Source organism: Sycon ciliatum, chromosome 4, assembly GCF_964019385.1.
Source record: "Sycon ciliatum chromosome 4, ocSycCili1.1, whole genome shotgun sequence".
NCBI lineage: Eukaryota > Metazoa > Porifera > Calcarea > Leucosolenida > Sycettidae > Sycon > Sycon ciliatum.
In genome coordinates, this window is record NC_088646.1 from 21,453,091 (window position 1) to 21,472,790 (window position 19,700).

At 48.5% G+C, this 19,700-nt stretch overlaps 3 protein-coding genes across 3 annotated transcripts in view; 1 reads left to right on the forward strand and 2 right to left on the reverse strand.

The window, feature by feature from the left end:
* The window catches only part of LOC135815000 (IQ motif and ankyrin repeat domain-containing protein 1-like), a 15,292-nt gene extending 9,735 nt beyond the window's left edge, over positions 1-5,557 (reverse strand). The window contains exons 1-5 of the mRNA XM_065328214.1: positions 4,785-5,557; positions 4,048-4,212; positions 3,434-3,706; positions 3,051-3,113; positions 1,631-1,770 (exon numbers count right to left, since the gene is read on the reverse strand). Coding sequence (XP_065184286.1) covers positions 1,631-1,770; positions 3,051-3,113; positions 3,434-3,706; positions 4,048-4,212; positions 4,785-5,285 — 1,142 coding nt within the window. The 5' untranslated portion in view covers positions 5,286-5,557. The remainder of the gene's footprint in view (positions 1-1,630; positions 1,771-3,050; positions 3,114-3,433; positions 3,707-4,047; positions 4,213-4,784) is intronic.
* Positions 5,558-6,050: 493 nt separating this feature from the next.
* LOC135815002 (uncharacterized) lies at positions 6,051-8,748 on the forward strand. Its single transcript, XM_065328216.1, has 2 exons — positions 6,051-7,487; positions 8,112-8,748. Exons 1-2 carry the CDS (start codon positions 6,647-6,649, stop codon positions 8,459-8,461), a joined length of 1,191 nt encoding a protein of 396 aa, XP_065184288.1. The 5' UTR covers positions 6,051-6,646; the 3' UTR covers positions 8,462-8,748.
* On the reverse strand, positions 8,667-16,884 carry LOC135815001 (mothers against decapentaplegic homolog 3-like). The gene is made up of 7 exons (XM_065328215.1): positions 15,850-16,884; positions 12,666-12,836; positions 11,783-11,860; positions 11,278-11,325; positions 10,675-10,796; positions 10,033-10,359; positions 8,667-9,828 (listed from the first exon to the last, which is right to left on the reverse strand). Exons 1-7 carry the CDS (start codon positions 16,244-16,246, stop codon positions 9,628-9,630), a joined length of 1,344 nt encoding a protein of 447 aa, XP_065184287.1. The 5' UTR covers positions 16,247-16,884; the 3' UTR covers positions 8,667-9,627.
* Positions 16,885-19,700: the final 2,816 nt, after the last annotated feature.

Here is a 19,700-nt window from a genome sequence, read left to right on the forward strand (position 1 = left end):
GTCGATTTCCAATCGAGAGGTTGCGGGTTCAATTCCCGACGATTATGGTCGCACACGTCTTTCTTCTCTTTCTCGGACTCTTCCTGGCTTTTCTTTCATTCTCCTGGGTGGTTACCAACAGCCAGTGTATGCCGGAGTATGTGGTGTGGTGTGTGTGTAAGAAAAAATGGAAAAACGAAAAATAAGGATTCACTGACCAGAAAAAGTCACTTCAAACAGCTGTGTGGTGGATACCAGGCTAAAAATAGTGGCGGTCAATTCATCAGCCTTGCAAGCTGTTGAATGGTGTAATCCCAGCACAAGTTGCTATGTCTATCATAGCTGTTCGCTATCATCGCTTCCACGATGGGCGTGTCTGAGGTCTGAGGTGTGTGTGTGTGTGTGTGTGTGTGTGTGTGTGTGTGTGTGTGTGTGTGTGTGTGTGTGTGTGTGTGTGTGTGTGTGTGTGTGTGTGTGTGTGTGTGTGTGTGTGTGTGTGTGTGTGTGTGTGTGTGTGTGTGTGTGTGTGTGTGTGTGTGTGTGTGTGTGTGTGTGTGTGTGTGTGTGTGTGTGTGTGTGTGTGTGTGTGTGTGTGTGTGTGTGTGTGTGTGTGTGTGTGTGTGTGTGTGTGTGTGTGTGTGTGTGTGTGTGTGTGTGTGTGTGTGTGTGTGTGTGTGTGTGTGTGTGTGTGTGTGTGTGTGTGTGTGTGTGTGTGTGTGTGTGTGTGTGTGTGTGTGTGTGTGTGTGTGTGTGTGTGTGTGTGTGTGTGTGTGTGTGTGTGTGTGTGTGTGTGTGTGTGTGTGTGTGTGTGTGTGTGTGTGTGTGTGTGTGTGTGTGTGTGTGTGTGTGTGTGTGTGTGTGTGTGTGTGTGTGTGTGTGTGTGTGTGTGTGTGTGTGTGTGTGTGTGTGTGTGTGTGTGTGTGTGTGTGTGTGTGTGTGTGTGTGTGTGTGTGTGTGTGTGTGTGTGTGTGTGTGTGTGTGTGTGTGTGTGTGTGTGTGTGTGTGTGTGTGTGTGTGTGTGTGTGTGTGTGTGTGTGTGTGTGTGTGTGTGTGTGTGTGTGTGTGTGTGTGTGTGTGTGTGTGTGTGTGTGTGTGTGTGTGTGTGTGTGTGTGTGTGTGTGTGTGTGTGTGTGTGTGTGTGTGTGTGTGTGTGTGTGTGTGTGTGTGTGTGTGTGTGTGTGTGTGTGTGTGTGTGTGTGTGTGTGTGTGTGTGTGTGTGTGTGTGTGTGTGTGTGTGTGTGTGTGTGTGTGTGTGTGTGTGTGTGTGTGTGTGTGTGTGTGTGTGTGTGTGTGTGTGTGTGTGTGTGTGTGTGTGTGTGTGTGTGTGTGTGTGTGTGTGTGTGTGTGTGTGTGTGTGTGTGTGTGTGTGTGTGTGTGTGTGTGTGTGTGTGTGTGTGTGTGTGTGTGTGTGTGTGTGTGTGTGTGTGTGTGTGTGTGCATGAGCATGAGTGTGTGTGTGAGAGAGAGAGAGACGCAAGGATAATGTGAATGGAAATTCATCCAGAGAACAAGATTGTAACAGCAAAGCACAATTGCTACAATCATATTGATGGATTGTACATGCATTGATTGATAGGCAGTTTATGACAATTCACACATTGGGGTACATGAACGTGGAACTTGGTCAAGCCCTGCACTTGCACTGTCTCACCGCTTTGTCTCGGCCGCTTTCAGTTCACTCCAGGCCTTGTCCCGTTTCTCCCTCTCCAGCGAGAGGTTTGAAAGTGCAGTCTCGGTGCTGGCCAAGTCCCAGTTTGCCAGGACATCACGCACCGCGTCTTGACTGGCAATCTGCAATACAGAGATATACCGTGGATATGCCACCGATGGTCAAACTGCTGCTCGTCGGTGACCAGTTCTGAACAACATAAGATTAGTATGCCTAGAGTGCACTCTACTCTGGTGTTATTATGGCTTCATGACATACACATAAAATTTTACTACGCCATCTTGGTAGGTTTAGCCATGACCGGCCATCTGGACCTTGATTTGAAAGAGAAAAAACCAGTTGACTCATCCAATTCATACAAAACCGGTGTCATATTCAGATGTCATCCTGCTGATGCGTGTGAGTATCAGAAGGCATATCATTACACAAGCTAGTCAGCCCAGCTAGCTGCCGCCAGTAGACTGTCACCGTATTGTATGTGTATTGCTGCAGAGCTTTCCCAGAGCCATTGACCGCGTTAGACCCACACGACTATGTTAATGCTAGAAGTGTCATACACTCGTACCTCGGTTATCCGGACCCCGAAGTTACGGGCACTTCGGTCTACCGGGCACCCTTTGGGTGAGTTTCAGCAGAAATATCACTACTCTTTTGTCACTTTTGTGGAAATAGTGACACCATATGCCATAGCCATGGCCTTTCCCCATCAACATGTATGTCAGTCCATGAAATAACGGTCGGACATCGGACATTTTCCGACCATTTTCGGTCGCTGTCCGGGCAAAATATTCATGCGACGGACAAAGTGTCCGATCTATCCGATACAAAAAAGTATCATAAAACGACTCCCCTCTACAGTTGTGCTGCAATCAGAAATGGCGAGTTCAGTTAGGGAAGAGAAAACTGAGGTGGCCGCGATGGCGTTCCTCCTAGAAAGAAGCTCTGTGGCCACTTGTGACAAGTGGACTGCTGATCGCCACAAGGACCTTTTCCGCATCCATTTGGTTGGAGTATGAGACATGCAGAGATGATCGCGCAGGGGTGAAGAGCTTAGGTTCAAGGTTTGTTTGCGGTTCGCCGAGAAAATTTGTTCGTCCAAAAGTTTCTCTGAGTCCTTCATCGTTGGGTCAAGAAATTTGAAAACTTCGGCTTTCAAAGACATGTGTGGCAAAGCGGTATGTCGGGGCATGTCCGACCAATTGAAGAAGTGTCAGGAAATTATGTCAGAACGACCATGATTTCTTATCACGTGGCCTGTGCGTGATTTGGAGCGACAGACATTTCGAAGTTACGGACAGTTCCCGGTCCTGGACCGCCCGGATAAACGAGGTATGAGTGAATATACGCGATCGCTTTTCAAAAAATCCCCCATGTGCATCCCGTAACTCGGGTTGCGACTGACCTGCTCTGGCTTTGCACCGTCCTCAGCATGGAGCCTGGGATCAGCTCCACAATCCAGTAACGCCTGCATAGGGCATACCGGCCATCAGCACAATCACTATCATTGAGCCAGCATAACGTTCCCTCAGATCTCATACACCGCGCAGTGTTTAACACCAAGCAGCCTATGCTAAGGCACCATACATCAACTGGACACTATTACAACACGTTTCTAGTGAACAATACGATCCTCAGAGACACATTTGAATCTATGATAATATGAAGAAGACCCTAGCAGACTGAAAAATGCTTTCACAGAAAATCCAGTTCCTATTCTAAATACATCATTATGAAAACGGTCAAGTACCTGTACACAAACCTTACCACCATTATAGGTTAACTTACTTTGACTGTGTCAAGGTGCCCTGCAAAGGCTGCGCGGTACAACGGCGTTCGACCGTAGCCTCCCTTTGAATTGGGGTCCGCGCCATACTTCAGCAAAACCTGGATGGCTTCGGTACTGCCGCCAGCCGCGGCTTCTGACAATGGAGTGTTCTTGTTGGCGTCCTCGCAGTCGGCCAGTTTTGTCTGCCGGTTACGAACATACGAGTTCATCTGGTCTCGCGTCAAGCCATCTTTCGACTTAGCCTTTGCCTCCACTGTCGCCACAGATTCCACCTAAAGACCTCACACAGATGAAACAGAAAGAGACAACGTTAAAAGGCTCAACACTTAATTTCATTAGCCTCACGGTCAACACACATGCACAAATTTAAATCACCGCAAACTGCCCCCTGCATTGTTTGCATGATGGTGATGGTGGTGTGTGTGGGGGGGGGGGGTCGTCATGAGGGGTGGTGAGGGGTCATGGCGGTGGAGTGGCGGTAGCAGCTGCGGCAGTGACAGTAGCGGAGGTGAACTTCATTGCAGTGATGCATGATCTTGCAGCCAGATTCAGGTATCATGCAGGTGCATCAAAGTATCACCCAAACAACCAGCCTAGGCAGCCACAGTCTCACCTCTTTGAAGAGCTTTGCGATGTCTTCTAGATCTCCATCGAACGCTGCTTCCAGCATTCTCTTCTGCCTGTTGGCCTCCTCGCGTCTCTTGCGACGCTCCTCAGCCTCACGCTGTCTCTGCTCCTCGGCTTCTTTCTGCTCCCGCAGCATAATCTGCCGCCACGCCTGTAGGCAATGCGCCGAGATACATGATGCAATAAATTGTACATGGCATGCACATAATTATGATGTCACCAATTATAGTAGATGTACATGTACATGCATCCTGATTTGCCCAGCATGCATTCACACATGCAACTAAACACAGCAACTGTCGGACATTCCAGATAGATGTTAAAATGAGGAACATCCGATCAGTGCAACTTATCTGTCCATCTACAAGTACTTTATTGTAGTGCACCGCTTTAGGATCTGCGTCTGCGCCTTGATCCTTGAAGGGTGGTGGTGTTCGTACGGATGCGGAAAACTCGGCCTCTAGCCGAGTCTGACGCGAACCGTGAATTTTTTACACAAGTAGTGAGCATACATCATGGAAGAGCATGACCACCTTCTGCACTGGCAATGCCTGGATTAGGGTGATTGCTGATGGTCCATGACATCATACTCGGGCATACCTGTACAGCTGTGGCCAAAGAAATCCGACCCACGGCCACGTGCTGAAAGCAGCGCCAAGGCTCATGTAGCACTGTACTCGCCTTGGCTTTAGTGCTGCGTGTATGTTAGTTTTGCATGCTCACCTCCTTCTCGATTCCATCCATTTCATCCTTGTACTGTTGCTTCTTGAGGCGCAGGCCAGCAAGCTTTCGCCGAGCAAGAAATCTCCTTACCAAGCATTGCAATATGCGCGCCGCAGAATCCTCTTTCGTCCAGACGTTTGCTTTCGCCTTTGTTGCTGAGGCCCCTGCTGCAGCTTTACTCGGACCTTTCGTCCCAGCCTGTTTAGTTGTCTGAGGCTGCACCTTCCCGCCTCGAGCCGGTGCAGCCCTTCCCCTGGCATTCCCTCCCCGGACAGGTCCCACTCCACGTCCCCTGGTGCTAGCTGCTGCTGCTGTGCCGCCTCTTCCTGCTGTTGCTGCTGCTGTCCCTTGCCTTGTGCCGGCAGCCTGATGGGATGCCGCGTGGGAACTTCCCCGTGCGGCGGCCGGAGCAGCCGTCCTCCCGCCACGCGCTGCTGTTGCCCTCGCTCCAGCGGGTGGTTTGGTGGTCGAGGCAGTCGCAGCTGCTCGTTTAGGAGGCATTTTTAGGAGGTACCAGTAAGTCAAATGAAATGTAACCTTTCTCCAATCTTGCACAGCACAGACAGCTCAACGGCGGAGCTGAGCGCCTAGCGCCAGAACTGGTTCTCGAGCATGCTTATGATGCTCAGGACAGTCATGTCGATCACTCAGTCTCTTCGGCGCTCGCGCTTCGAGCCTAGCAAAGAGCACGAACAGATCGCAAAGACAAGTGGCAGAAGAATGAGATCGAGTAAAAAAATCGCGAATGTTTAGACCATGCATGCAGCATTGCATGAGTGAAGTCAGTGAAGAAATGACCACAACATCGTGAAGGATTCCTGACACACAGAAAATAAAAACGTGAGCACCAAGACCATGAAGACCATGCATGATGATCGATGACAGCACCGAGTCTGTGCACGTGCGAATGCGATGTGTGCTTTGCGGCTTTACCTGACCGAGCTCGCGAGGCCGGGACTGGGAGAGCGAAACCATGACGTCGCCGCTCATACTCATACTGTCATAGTCTTGCTCTTACTCTGTAGATCTACTAGTACTACTACTAAGTACTAGTCTTTTAGTTTACTGTTTTACTTTTAGTCGAGCAAATCATCACCGACTTCCGACTCCGATCCGACAAGCCGTCGTACCATGAATCCTCCGACTTTCGCAAAAATATATCCTGCCAATCCATCATCGCGAATAGAATGTTTTGGGGACTGTCAAGGAGTCAGGATGCTCTCGACTCAAGACAGATGAATGAACGACACGCTGCATGCTTGCCAACGAAAGTGTCTCGATTCGCAAGCAATATAAACATTAGTTATGCTTTTATCAACTATTTAGCTCTACACTTTGATAGGAGCCAGGTTAGGACCGCTAGCGCCACTAGTAGTTGTGAATGACTGTGTCCATGGTGTCAGTCTCTTCAAAGGACAGTGAAGTGGAGGTCGTCAGGACAGTCACCTGGTCACTGAGTGTAGTTTATGGTCTTATCCATCACACCGCAAGTAACATACTACCGGTAGTAGTTCTACACGCTGCCGAACCTATGTCAGTATGTGGCCTCCTCCTCTTCGAGTTCTGACCGCCACTGGACGATGGTGCTGCTTGTAGCTCTGCGGAGATCGAGAGTGAACTCAGTGAAGCGTGTCCGAATGGTGTGATCCTCAACACCGTGTGCATGTGGGACTCTATCGTCTGGAACGATACCGGAAAGGAGTAAATCACGTGAGGAATCGCACATGCGCCTACAATAATGTATCCCTACGCCATTGCAATTTTCATTGGATCATAGAGGATATGGTCGACGCTGTGCGAAATCAGCTAACTAACTTACTTGCCTGAAGATTAGCATTTTCGCGGAATGATCCGAAATAGAAATGCCCAGTGACCGTTTGTCGAATTTTATGGTGGGTGTGTTAGCATGTCTGATCATTCTCCTGCCACCGATCTACCATTCATGGACAAGCCAGTGCCTTTGGCCAGCTTGGGACCATGCTCGAGCCTCAGTGGCTTCCGGACCAGCACATCAACGACTGTCCCCATCTCGGACAAGCAGGATGAGTGACCATTCGGCCTCTGAAAGCTCATCTATTTGGCAAGCCAAGACCGTGCAGTGTTGGCTAGACGCTAAGGCAGCGGGCTGCTCGGATGGATTCGATGTGAAGCACGTCCACTACGCCAATTATGAAGTGCTCGATGGTGTCCTCATTCCAGAGCTCATTGACATAAATGCCACACACAAGCTGCATTCAAAGCACAGCAAGCTCCTGCGTTCCAGATTCATAAAGCGTGTACAGCCATGCTGTACTCCGGCTTTGCTCCAACCCAACGCTACAACATGGCATGATGCCGCCAAGTGCCTGAGACCGATTGCCTTGGCATCAACGGCTGCTGGCGGAGGCGTGTTTGTGCGTCGGCTGCTGGAACAGTTGAGTGGCGTGCTGACGGGAAGTGTCTACAGGACCGACTCGCATCTCCGTCGAGAGGGGTTCTTCGCCGAGGGTACCCATGACAGCTCCGTTATTGCAGTGGAAACACACGCGCACAACTCTACATCCTCCGTTTTCCGCCGTCTCACGTGCTCGGATGTGAAGCGGGCCATAATCGTGCTGAGCGACCCTTTTGTGACGATACGCGCCGACTTCAGCCGCTGTGTGAAGCAGACTGGCAAAATCGGTGGAGGCAAGGTCTCCTCAAGCACACCACGTTGCCGTGCAGGTAAGCCATGATAGAGATATTGCACCTAGGCATGTGCGGGGATGCCAAGATGGGCATGGGTGAGCTATGGACGATTTGTCACTCTATGGCTTGTTCCCAGCCTAGTTTGTCCTCATGCATATGGACAACAGGTGATAAAGTCACGAGCTGTACACATGGCCCGTCCTAGCATCTACGCACATGTATACTTCAGCATGTGTGGTTATCTGTGTTGGCTACGGGTGAATGTAGCTGGGAAGGTAACAACTAATAATTTTGTGCTGGAACCTCTCTAAGGCCAGTAAGGGATGTCAAAAGAGCCGTCAGAGGTCTCTTTGAAGGTCACCGTCACGCTCGTATAGGGTACGAGTATGATCAGGCATTGTGCATGGCAACCTGGCATGACCGGCTAAACCTCTTGACCTGGTTGTGTTTCTCTACTAAGCTCAACTGCATGGTTGGACCGTGGTGGTTACCAAGATGATAAACCTTCTCTTCACCCACATGCACCTCCCTTTCTAGCTTTCATCATTGCATGAAGATGCAGCCGCTCTTTGCGTAGAAGCCTTGTCCAGTATTTTTGAACTTGTTTTAATTGAAATGTAAGCTACTCTCTGTTGCATTTCCTGTGGTCTTCTTCATCAGCTACATGGGATGAGTTCGTGGCTGACGGAGCTGAGCGCTGGGTTCGACCGCTGGAGAAATGGCTTAGCTGTGACGTTCCAAAACTGGTACTATTCCTAGAGCAGGTGCAAAGCGACCATGTTCTGAAGTATTGCAAGGAGCTTGCACAGTTTGTAGGGTTTCAACTACCACTGAAGAGAGTTGAATGTGTCGGCAAGAACGTGAACCAGCTTAGAACTGAGGAAAACGAGCAGCTAGTGCCATTCCAGCGCTACACGACGTCTCACATTGCACTTATCAATGAGCAACTTGCTGCTCTGGATAGGCTCTATGCAGGCATCAAGACGCGTTACAGCAGAGACATTGATTAGTACATCTGATGATGTACAATGACACATTCATGTTTGCGTGCGTGTGTGTTGGCAGCCATCACGTGACGGCAGCAGCATGCTTGGTGGTGGTGTGCACTGTCTATTCTGAGCCCTGCTGTTGGGGATGATCACAGCTCTGCTACTACTGCAAGCGCAGGCAGGCACGTACTACTCACTATCACTGATCAACCATCAAACACATCGCTTCGGATGGAAACATTTTATTGGAACATCTTCAAGCCAATTAATCAGATATTCACAGCATAATCATTCTACTGCCAGGAAAACACTGGGGAAAAACTGAGGATCTAGAGTGCTATGCTGTTCTAACTAAACCCAGGCAGTGTGCAATGCTACAGTGCGGTCCGCCTACAGTATAAATCCTATACGCAGTAGAAAATGCTAGAGCAGAGATAGAAACCTAAATGAACTCAAAACCAGTTAGACCTTGGAAATTCTCAACCAGAAATATATCACAGCACGGTTTGACTCTTGGCAAGATACTGTGCAAGTATTTACAAATAGAACAAGAAACTTGTAGAGAGGGTCTTAATTATGGCATCTCTACCTAGTGACAGGGCTAAACTCATCTCTCTCTCTCTCTCTCTCTCTCTCTCTCTCTCTCTCTCTCTCTCTCTCTCTCTCTCTCTCTCTCTCTCTCTCTCTCTCTCTCTCTCGCTCTCTCGCTCTCTCTCTCGCTCTCTCTCTCTCTCGCTCTCTCTCTCTCGCTCTCTCGCTCTCTCTCTCTCTCTCTCTCTCTCTCTCTCTCTCGTTCTCTCTCTCTCGTTCTCTCTCTCTCGTTCTCTCTCTCTCTCTCTCGCTCTCTCTCTCTCGCTCTCTCTCTCTCTCTCTCTCTCTCTCTCTCTCGCTCTCTCTCTCTCTCTCTCTCTCTCGCTCACACACACATTCTCTCTCTCTCTCTCTCTCTCTCTCTCTCTCTTTGCGTGCATGTGTGTGAGAAACACAGTCGATATCAAGCTACACAGGCAATGGAGCCACTAAGAAATGTACAAATGGCATCACAGCCTTGATCAACAGAAGGCAATTTTCATTGGGAGAGCACACTTGCTTGTACAATAAAAGGCCCACTCACACTGGGCATGGTTGTATACCCATGCTTGCTAGTTTATGGCACTGAGATGTGGACAGATACTAAAATTTAATGATCAAGAGGTTGAGCTTCCAGGTGGTAGAGATCCCATCTCCGTGAGGACTGTGTCAAGCCATTTCAGTGCGCCTTCAAGATGTATCTCCACCCAGCACGGTGTACTGGTGACGGTCTGGCGACGGTATTCCGCGCCCCAGCCCTTCACGAAACTCAATCGAATCGTGCACATGTGTGTCAGCTTGTACACTTCTTTGATGCCCTGTCCACACAAGCATCAAAAGAGAAGAGGGAAACAGTAGAGCAGTATGAAGCACTGTAGCATAGAAATCCGTGCATACTGAGCTGTAGCTACTGATTATGGATCACCTCCCCCCCCCCCCCCCTCACACAGACACGCGGACACACAAAAACTGTCTCCTAAAAGAGCAAAGTGACGTTACGCCTCACGTATTACTGTAATTACCTCATTGACTTTGCGTGCAAGTAACGTAGCAAACTCCTGGTTATTGAAGATCTTGAGATGACAGCCAGGCGGAATTTTGCACACCGTCGCCGGGTGCCAACCATAGCGGACATTGCAATTGGGCGACTGGACGAACACACTGCTCTCAGACAGACACTCGGCAAATACTTCACCTCCGACATAGTATAGGCGCACCCCTTTGCCGATGTGCTGGCGTGTTTGTGCGGTGGTGGCATTGCGATGCAGGTTAGTTAGAAGGCCGAGGCAGAAGCGAGACGGGTTGTCCATGTCCGTGAACCCATCAATGGTAAGATAGTTCTCTGTGGCCTAGAAAATAAGCACAGAAAGGAGACCATTCACACTGGTTCTACATGCGCTGACACAGACTCAGCAATTTGTAATCAATCCATTGGCATCCAAAGGACGGTCGGTACCACTGTCTACAACTTGATCCAAAACACTGGAATACATTGTTAACTTTTGAACGAGGTTCTGATTCTTGAATCAGCAGTTCGGTTCATTTGGTCCCTAAAATTAGTGGTATTGGGTCATTTGCGATGAAATCTGCCCAGCACACATCCTTACTCAAGCATACACCTGTGACTGACATGCCCGATCTTGTGGCAAAGTTCACTAACTCACATGGAAAGGATCACCGACGCGTGTCTGCAGCTCGTAGTAGAAGACTTTACACCAGGCGCTGGTCTCGGGATAAGGTACCTGGGCAATGGACGTGCCAGGACTTACACTGGGCGCAGGCGGCACTGTACAAGCAGAATAACAGATCATTTTCCAACACAGGTCATGACATATTACAAGCAATAACAGATTATTTTGAACAGGTCATGAAATGTTCAAAGCAATCATTTTTGAGAGGTCATGACATCATGTCCAGATCAAGGAAATGAGAGTTGCAACACTACTTCAGAAGCATAAGCATTCGACTTCACTGCGATCAGGGTACATTTACAAGTAGAACCCCGCTGTTCATATTATTCATACTAGCGCAGCTAAAGCGTACATCACAGTCCAGCACATTCAGTACTCCTGAGTGAAAGGATCCCAGTCACCCTGGTCACAATGGGGAAACCAAAAACAGAGGAAATAGCTGGCAGAACAAACAAACCCTAGCTTTTCGGACCGTAAGCCGAACAAGTTTTTTCTGTTACCCGCGGATGTCTACGGTGTAATACATTAACTTCAAACATAGAACTATCCATACTTGAAATACAATCTAATACTTACATGCTGAGGGTCCTTGTGGTGACCAGTCATACCCCATTGGTGAGTCGGCTGTCCACAAACAGAGCAACGACATGCAAGTAAATACCATGCAATGAGCCATGCAAGGAACAGTACGGTGAGCAGAGTGTGACATGCATGTAGATTATTACCAATCATACTGGGTGTTCTTCTGCCTCAACTAAAGTGCTGCATGAAATCTAAGGTAGGTGATAACCAGGGAATCGTAACATCTAGAGTGACGACAAGGGCGGGTGGAATGTGAAACAATGTAGACCTATCCTGGGCGTCCTGTTCCAGTTGACCTTTGGGCAGCACCGATTCGTGCATGCTTGCATACGACATCGCTCATCTGGGTGGCAATTGGAGTCAGCAGGTCGAGGCCGGGATCGCAACCATGAGTTGCATGAACCACGGATCGCATAGAGCTTCAGAAGGTGAAAAGGGAGAGGAGGGGGGGGGGGTATTCAGTACCTGGTCCCCAACACAAGCAAAAGTCGAGTAGTACCTGGGCTGACAACAGATGATCCGCCATAGCAGGACTCCGTATCGGAATACGATGCTGTGTATCGCGGTGGCGGAGTCTCTGCAAGGTCAACAACACAAAACACATTCCACAATGTTAATTGAAATAAGTAATATGGTCCGTGTGTTCATGATACGTGTACACTACATTGCGGTCTACCTTCAACATTAGAACTACTACAGCTATGATAGCCCATTACCGTCCTATCTCAAAAGCATTGATGTACGGGTGTTTAACCCTCATGCCGCCTCGAACCACACTGCACCACTGGCCACTGTCTATCACCGACATGAACAGGAAAAACGAAGAAAGTATGAGTAGCGGGTCCGGTAAGTCGAACATGCGTCGTTTACCTCGGTGGTCGTGACGGCGTCAGGTGGTTTTGGGCGTTCGGCAACCAGCCTTTATAAGAGAATCACATCGCTGCTGGCTGACGTAATGAACCATATTCACATGTCACGGCATTTGTCAGGTGCCGCATTTCCTTTGCCCTCCTAAGGTCATGTATAGTGTGCCTTAGAGGGTCTAGAACATTATTTGGAAAATATCAACAAAGAATTGATCAACAAGAGCCATGCTGGCGGTTTCAGAGGCAGCTATTGCTGCTTAGTATTTCTTTTTAGGGCTTTGTTATTCGTATGTATTTGTGCAGGCGTTGTGGCCGGATTCTTCACTGTAATTATCCCAAAACAAAACAAAAAAAATCTCAAAAGCATTGTTCATCAAAGTACTTTAAAGTCTCATAGGACATGTACAGTCATATCGATCATCAGTGTATTCGTAAACAAATCCTTTCAAAAATCACGGCTTACTTAAAGTCATGATTATATCTGGAACTCGAACCACACAGAGTACCTGTCCTTACCCGGCATCATGTTCATGCTGGAGAGCGGGTCCTCGGCCAGGCCTCCGGTTGGGCTCCAGCGTGTAGTGGCGTCTGACGGCGGGTTCATGAACGCATGATCCATGTCCGGCAGGATCATGTCCAGCGGCACCGCGTTCGACTGCATCTGTGGCACCAGGATAGGCGGAAGAACTGCAACCACGGCAACAGTGGGCGTAGAAAAGAAAGCACACGTTGTCAATAACAGACCGGGTAAAGAGCAAAAGTTCTTGCTACATGGCAGGAATCATGAGTTCTTGCTACGTGGCAGGAATCATGAGTTCTTGCTAGATGGCAGGAATCATGAGTTCTTGCTACATGGCAGGAATCATGAGGAACACATGCCACACCAATCATGGCACCACACTGCGTTAAACACCCCACAAGTACAAGGCATGTCACATTGAAAAGGTCGGCCGGTTACATCCAAGCTGTCTCGTGTCAACGTGTCCCATTTGTACATCGGCATGCTATCAACACCACTGTGTTCCCTAGGAGCTAGCATGACATTGCGTTGCTTGCTTCCTTGCTACAAAGTGCAAATAGATACACGTACTATGCCCCCCCCCCCCCCCACACACACACCATGACACAAACCTGACTGGCCCACTAACAGTGCATGGCAAGCGCGATTACTTTTCCTGGACAGGTGATTAGCACGGCAAATTGGCTTTGTGACAGGGAAAGCTCTAATCCGCACACATCCACACATCAGTAATCCCCAGAGTACTCCTAGTACTAGTGGTGATGATTGATCTCATCATCTGCCGGTTCACAAATTTCTATGGCCGCATAGTATGGGTGTTTGAAGCCTGGTGAACTGAGGCATTTGGCCTCCAGGCTAGCACCAGTGACTCCCACTGTGTCAGGTTTCCACTGGATACTGCAGGTCCTGACTACACATGCTCTTATATCGCCTCCACACATTATGAAGTTCAGAACCCAGAGCAGTAATAGCTAAGAACCACTGGCATTCAAGTTCCAGCGCTATGTGTACCCGATCAGCGAGCGAAACTTTCTAATGAGCACGGTCAAGCCCAGAAAATGATACACAGCAGTTTCTCTGGCAGAGTTTTCACTAGCCCACAATGAGACAATGTCAGAAGAGCCAAGAAGCCCAGTTGCACTTAGCCTGAGCAAGCAGCCATGTCCAAAAAAACAAGGCATGCAGACCCTGAACCGTACACAAACATGCAGAGAGCATGACCAATTTGAGTGCACTGCACCAGAGCAGGAAGAAGCTATTTGTGGAAACAAACAGCACAAATCACATTGAGTCTTGTTCACAAGTCACAAGAGTAACACTAACAGAGGAGAAAACACTGGGAAGGTGTGTACTTTTGAAGTGCCGCTCATTCCACCTCACAGCAACTCACTCATCCATGAACCACCAGCTTCCTGTTATAAACAGCTCACACCGAGGCTCAGAATTCTCTCACCCATAGGAAATTGAACTCAGATGTGTGTTGGTCAACTACGGATAACATTTTAGTAAACATTTAGTCCTTTCTTCAATAGGACATTGACAGCAGTTTTTTATTTTTGTTTTTATTTTATTTTATTTTTACAGCAGTTTACAATGTATTGCATTTACTGCGGTACTGCAGTGAACTACCCTGCATGAGCACTGTCCTGAACTACCCTGCATGAGCATCGGTGTGACAGTACCACATGACTGTAACTGCACTGACAACATGGTTTCAATACTGAGTACTTGGTGACAAAGCTATCCTCTTCTCACGGCCTCAGGCATTATCTTCATGACCTATGATATTCTGAACAGCACGATAAAGGCTTCAGAGCGGGCACACCTAGACTAGAGAGACACCCTCCTGTCCGCAAATATCTAATGTGGTATAGCTGTGCGTCCGGACAGTGACTGGCAGGACTAGATACCAGGCAATCAAATCTTTCATGCGTGGCTCAAGGAAAAGGATGAATGACACCATTGCTCCCGGCTACAGTCACAGGCAGCACTGTCCCCGCCACCAAGGCAACTGTCTGCACACCAATACTTGATACTTGAGGCAATGGCACATTGTCGCCTTGCCACTGGCACTGGGTAAGTGTGCAGTTCAAAAGCACAAGCAGCACTACAAATACAAGTCAGTTAGTTAGTTGCAGCCAGTTGTGGCACCCCCATGTTCAGGACATGGTGACACCCCACGTTTAGGATGTACTACTGAATTTTAATTGCATTTTGAATAAATTCAGTGAGCCTTGGAATCCCCTTGAATCTACCTACTGCAAAGTACTAGTGTAAGGAGTAGAATCTATCATACCTCCCAAAGCCATGAACATAAGAGTATGATAACTGACCATTGCCATTGGGTATGGGTATGGTAGAAAATACTAGAAATCAAGATAGTGCATAACCTCTGGGACTAGAGACAAGTAATTATTTACTATACCCAATATCTTGTCACGGTTTTGTCTATGGCACACTGCATGCAGCCACATCCAATACTGGTTTATGTGAATGATTTCCCCGAGATTTTCAAATCAGGACACAAGTATACGAGCGTGAGTCAGCAGCTTTTCGAATAAGTATGCAGAGTTGCTAGTACATGTACATGTAATGTACATAGTGCAGCTTTGTCTAACTGTACTGGTGATAATGGTAATGCCCATGATTGATAAACGGCTATTTAACTTAAACCCCAATGGCCTAATGTTATCAACACTACTGAGTCTTGTAGATTTGCATTAATTTTGTAGTACAGGACGGCAGGATGAGACACCTGCCAATGACCACCAGACCACAACCACTACTATACTTACAGCCTAATATTACAGGAGTTACAGGACTAGCAGTAGTACTACTACTGCCTACATAAGAGTTACTCCTACACTGGACGATCGGAGAATTTCCCCGTTCTTTCACCCATTACCGGTCGACCGGTCGTACCTACGTCTGTTCAGGAGCTGGGACTGGGACGACAGTACCAGCAGAGTACATGATCGTATTTTTCATGTGGGCCTACATGACTTGTAGTTGTAACATGATGCGCGAGTTACATGATGAAGCATTGAAGGTCAAAAGAGTGGAGCATGCATGGCAGTTCATATAAAAATGAATGAGTATTAAATTTTATAAATAAAAAAGCATCACCTGGGGTAAACTGCTAGTGCTACTCGTACGGAACTCGGACATCAAAGCGCTTACCTGGTGTAGGAACCTTGTCATAATGATAAGGATTGACGCAAACTTCTTCACCCTTCTTCAGGTGGAATGCGTACTCGCAGGACTCGATCGCCTTCAGTTCATGATGGCTTTGTAGATCACCATAGCGAAACAGCCGACAATAGATCACATGCGGCAATCCTTTTCTGTGTGAGATCTGTAATCTGCCGTCCAATGAGCGGGGAATAACAATACATTTCGTCGGCTTGCTGCCTGCGTTCGTGATAGCCTTTTCCAGCTCTCCAAGCTGATTGTTTTTCTTGAGCTTCTTGACGAGAGACTTGATAGCTTTCTCGGCCCAAACCTTTTCGTCGTCCGACCTGACATAGCCCACCAAGCGTTTGACTATCGGCGGCGTGAATGGTAACAGAGTCGACATCTTCACCAACCACCACGTAGATCTACGTGTGCCTTCTTCGCCAACTGCTACTACTACCTAGCGCCAATCAGTATCCGCCGCGAGTTGGCACACCGTCACGTTGCGCAGAGGGCACAGTGTCTCGCTGCCTAGTAATAGTAATACTCACTAAAAATATTCTCACTACAACGTCCGTAAGCTAATCAGTGCACAACCAGTGCAGTACCAGAACTTGCAGCAGTGCCCAGCAGGAGGTCGCTACGCGAACGCACTTCTAAAGGTGAATATTTCTACTACAGTCCACAAACATGCGACGACTTCTTGTAAGCCAGCCTACAAATCTACGAAAGTTAGTTGAAACAACCTTGCTTCAGCTCGGACTAGCTAGCAGCCTCTATCCAGTGCAGGTAGAATAATGCTGAATCTCTGCTGGTGCCAGGGTGTTTTACTCAATCCAGACAAGGCTCTCAACGCTTCGTTGCGACTGTCAAAGAGAAACGCCGGTGGCAGACAAGGCCCTCTCGTCGGCTGCAGCAGCGAAGCGATGTGCCTGGACAATTTCCTCGAGGGCCCGCAAACTACTTCCCCTGCTAGCGCGAGCGCTTGAGTCGTCAACCACTAACACTGTCGACCTCCATCTCTCACTGTCAGATTGCCGCTGGCTACCTGATGAGTATGTAGGTCGACGTGAGTACCATTGCTCGAGCCGTTGGAATCGCAATCGCATCCATTCATCTGCTTTTGTTAGCTCGTTGACCCTGCAGACCACCTCTAACCTAGCCAAGCCTAGTGTGTGGTGACTGTATACGTGTGTGGCTTGACTACCATTTTTTTCTGTGCACGTGATCGTGAGTAACGAGCGTGCTGCGCTGTAGCTTGCTATGCATGCTGTGATGTGACAGTGTGTGGGAGTACGAGTGTGACTGCGTAAACTTTATGTGCGTCGCGCATGTGGTCCTTGTGGATCGTGGAGTGTCGGCCCGGAGAACTAAAACTGTAAAACTGGGGACAAATAAAAGCCGCACCGTACCGCGCGCGGTCCGCGTAGCTACATAGATCTACCGCGCAAGACTGAAACTCAGTGAAAGCTACTACAGACTATTATTCTAGCTTCGCCGAGGCTGACGCGATGTAACAAAACTCAAAAGGTCACACACACACACACGCATCAGCATGATCAAGCAGTCGTGAAACTGAAAAGCCTTTCTCTTTCTAAATATTTCAAGACTCCCTGATAAAAGATTTATGATCATCATGATCACACGCAGAACAATCATGGCGTGTGTGTACGTGCCGCGCTAAGTCTTCTCCATTTTTCTTCGCTCTGATGAAATCTATGGAAGGATCGACTGTCTTCGCCATTACATGTAAAAAATAAGTGTTCACTCCTTTGCTCTGGATCTTGACAGTTCTCCGGTTCTTGCACTCACTCACTCGCACTCACTGACTCAGTCACTGACAATCTGTACTGACCTGCCAGCACGTGGGCGTGATGTCTACACCTGCAGAGGACTAGTACCTCGCTGACTGAGCAGTGAGCACCTGCTGGCTAGTGCAGGGCTGCATGCACTGCCACTTTTGGTCACGGTTGAGTGTACGAACAAGTCACACCAGTACAGACTGGTCACGGACTGCGTGGGATGCGTTCACCTAGGCTCGGACTTGTCTGGTCGGCATCCTTCCGAACCGCCTGCCCGACCTATACCTAGTACCTGTCTCAGTGCAAGTGTCTGGCCTCACTTCACGTGCACGTCTTCAGACAAGAAGTTCAGTCAGTCTCAATCTCAGCTTTGTCTGAACTGGGCGGCCGACACGAGTGGGCTGACGACATAACCATAACGACTCAGTGACGTGCCAGTCGTGACTTCGCGCATGGTGACCACGGACTGTGGCGGCCCGTGCCAGTGGGCGCTCGCTTGATAACCATGATAACCGGTAGTCTTACACTAAGTTACCATGTTACAGCGTCCATGTTGTGGCCGTAGCTGGGGTCACACTTCTGTACGTGATCACATACTACAGTGTGCAGTAGGGTACCCTGTAAAAAAGGCCTTACTTAAACTGGAAGTGCATCGATTTTTCAAGTAGGGCTCAGATGAAAGACAATTGGATATCGGTTCCGATGGTATATCTCTCGCTTGCGTACGGCAAGGGAAACTTGCCATATCGCCGATTTCCCGATCCCGTTTCCATGGCGACTACAGGTGATGACGCACATTCTGCTTAGCTCCGTGCGAGAGAAGGTCGATCACTGCAGAATTGTGTCATTTTCAGTTGTCTTCTTGTATTCACGAAGTGAAAGAAGTACTGTGTTCAATGCTGTTAGTGCCGTGAACTGTTTATCAGTAGTCCTCTCCGTTGTGTACTGGGACGTGACACCGACAGGGGAAAGCTGGAGTGCGGAGACGTTAGCTGGCAAGCGAAAATCGTGACGAACCAAGTGCTGAAATCTTGGTTGGGACAAATCAAACGTTCAGCATTTACCTCAACCAAGGACCATGCCGTTTGCTCTTTCCACTTCCTGAAGATGGATGCGCTGCCTGCTGGAGACTCTCCTATCTCTCGTAACATCTTCTGAAGCCAGGTGAGACGACGAGTAGCGGAGATTAGCGAACGAAATAATGTCGTATGTTTTGATTGCTGAACATATCTCAGGAGAGATGGCATGTATGAACTTAGTCCATGTGAACTCAATCAGCCCATGAACTAACCCATGAACAAATGCTTTCCTTGCAGACGTGCATGTGTCTATCCAATCTACACGTAGAGATCATTCCATGCCCTCAGTGAATGGCCTATTTATACAAATAATATATTATATTATTTGTCCATACACTTCATCTGTATGTTGTCTCTATGGAGAAGGGTATTGTTCATTTCATATGAAGAAGTTCGGGCAATAGATGCTTTCCTCTGGTACAATTCTGTTGACCTGATGTTCTTTCTAGCTTCATGGGTAGCTTAGGTGAGGTACCATCACCATCATGTTTACATGAGGGTCAAACACTGCACCGTTCTTTGTTGTGACATGACGTAAGTTATTGTAAGTGCTCGCAGACTCCATACGTTCCAGCAACACCTAGCATGGTTTCCCGTGAACGTTGTGGGTGAACAAATTCCTGTCCAACATATTTATACAGACATGCCAGCACACACCATGCACCATACACACACTTGCCCTGCCCTGTCGAGTCACTGCCACGTGGGCCCGGAGGGGCAGTGGAGAGAGAATGGGAGAACGCCGCCCCATGGCACCCGGGACACAAAAACAAGAGTTTGTCTATGTAGGGAGCAACACACATACATACATACACATGCACACACACACGCACACACACAAAATGAGAGTTCGGGTCATCTGCCACGAGACTGACGTACGGCCGCGGAGAGCTTCAGCAGCGGTGTCTATTCCTGCCCTGGACCGAACGGAAGCAGCGGTCGCAGGACACACAGTATTCACCACAACACGGCTCCA

Excerpts from the sequence above, each read along its gene's own strand:
- LOC135815002 (XM_065328216.1), top strand. The coding sequence starts at position 6,647 with ATGCCCAGTGACCGTTTGTCGAATTTTATGGTGGGTGTGTTAGCATGT. Across the intron at positions 7,488-8,111 it reads CACACCACGTTGCCGTGCAG|CTACATGGGATGAGTTCGTG; the intron begins GTAAGCCATGAT and ends CTTCTTCATCAG.
- LOC135815001 (XM_065328215.1), bottom strand. The coding sequence starts at position 16,246 with ATGTCGACTCTGTTACCATTCACGCCGCCGATAGTCAAACGCTTGGTG. Across the intron at positions 12,837-15,849 it reads TGACAAGGTTCCTACACCAG|TTCTTCCGCCTATCCTGGTG; the intron begins GTAAGCGCTTTG and ends CCGTGGTTGCAG. Across the intron at positions 11,861-12,665 it reads CAGCATGAACATGATGCCGG|AGACTCCGCCACCGCGATAC; the intron begins GTAAGGACAGGT and ends TTGACCTTGCAG.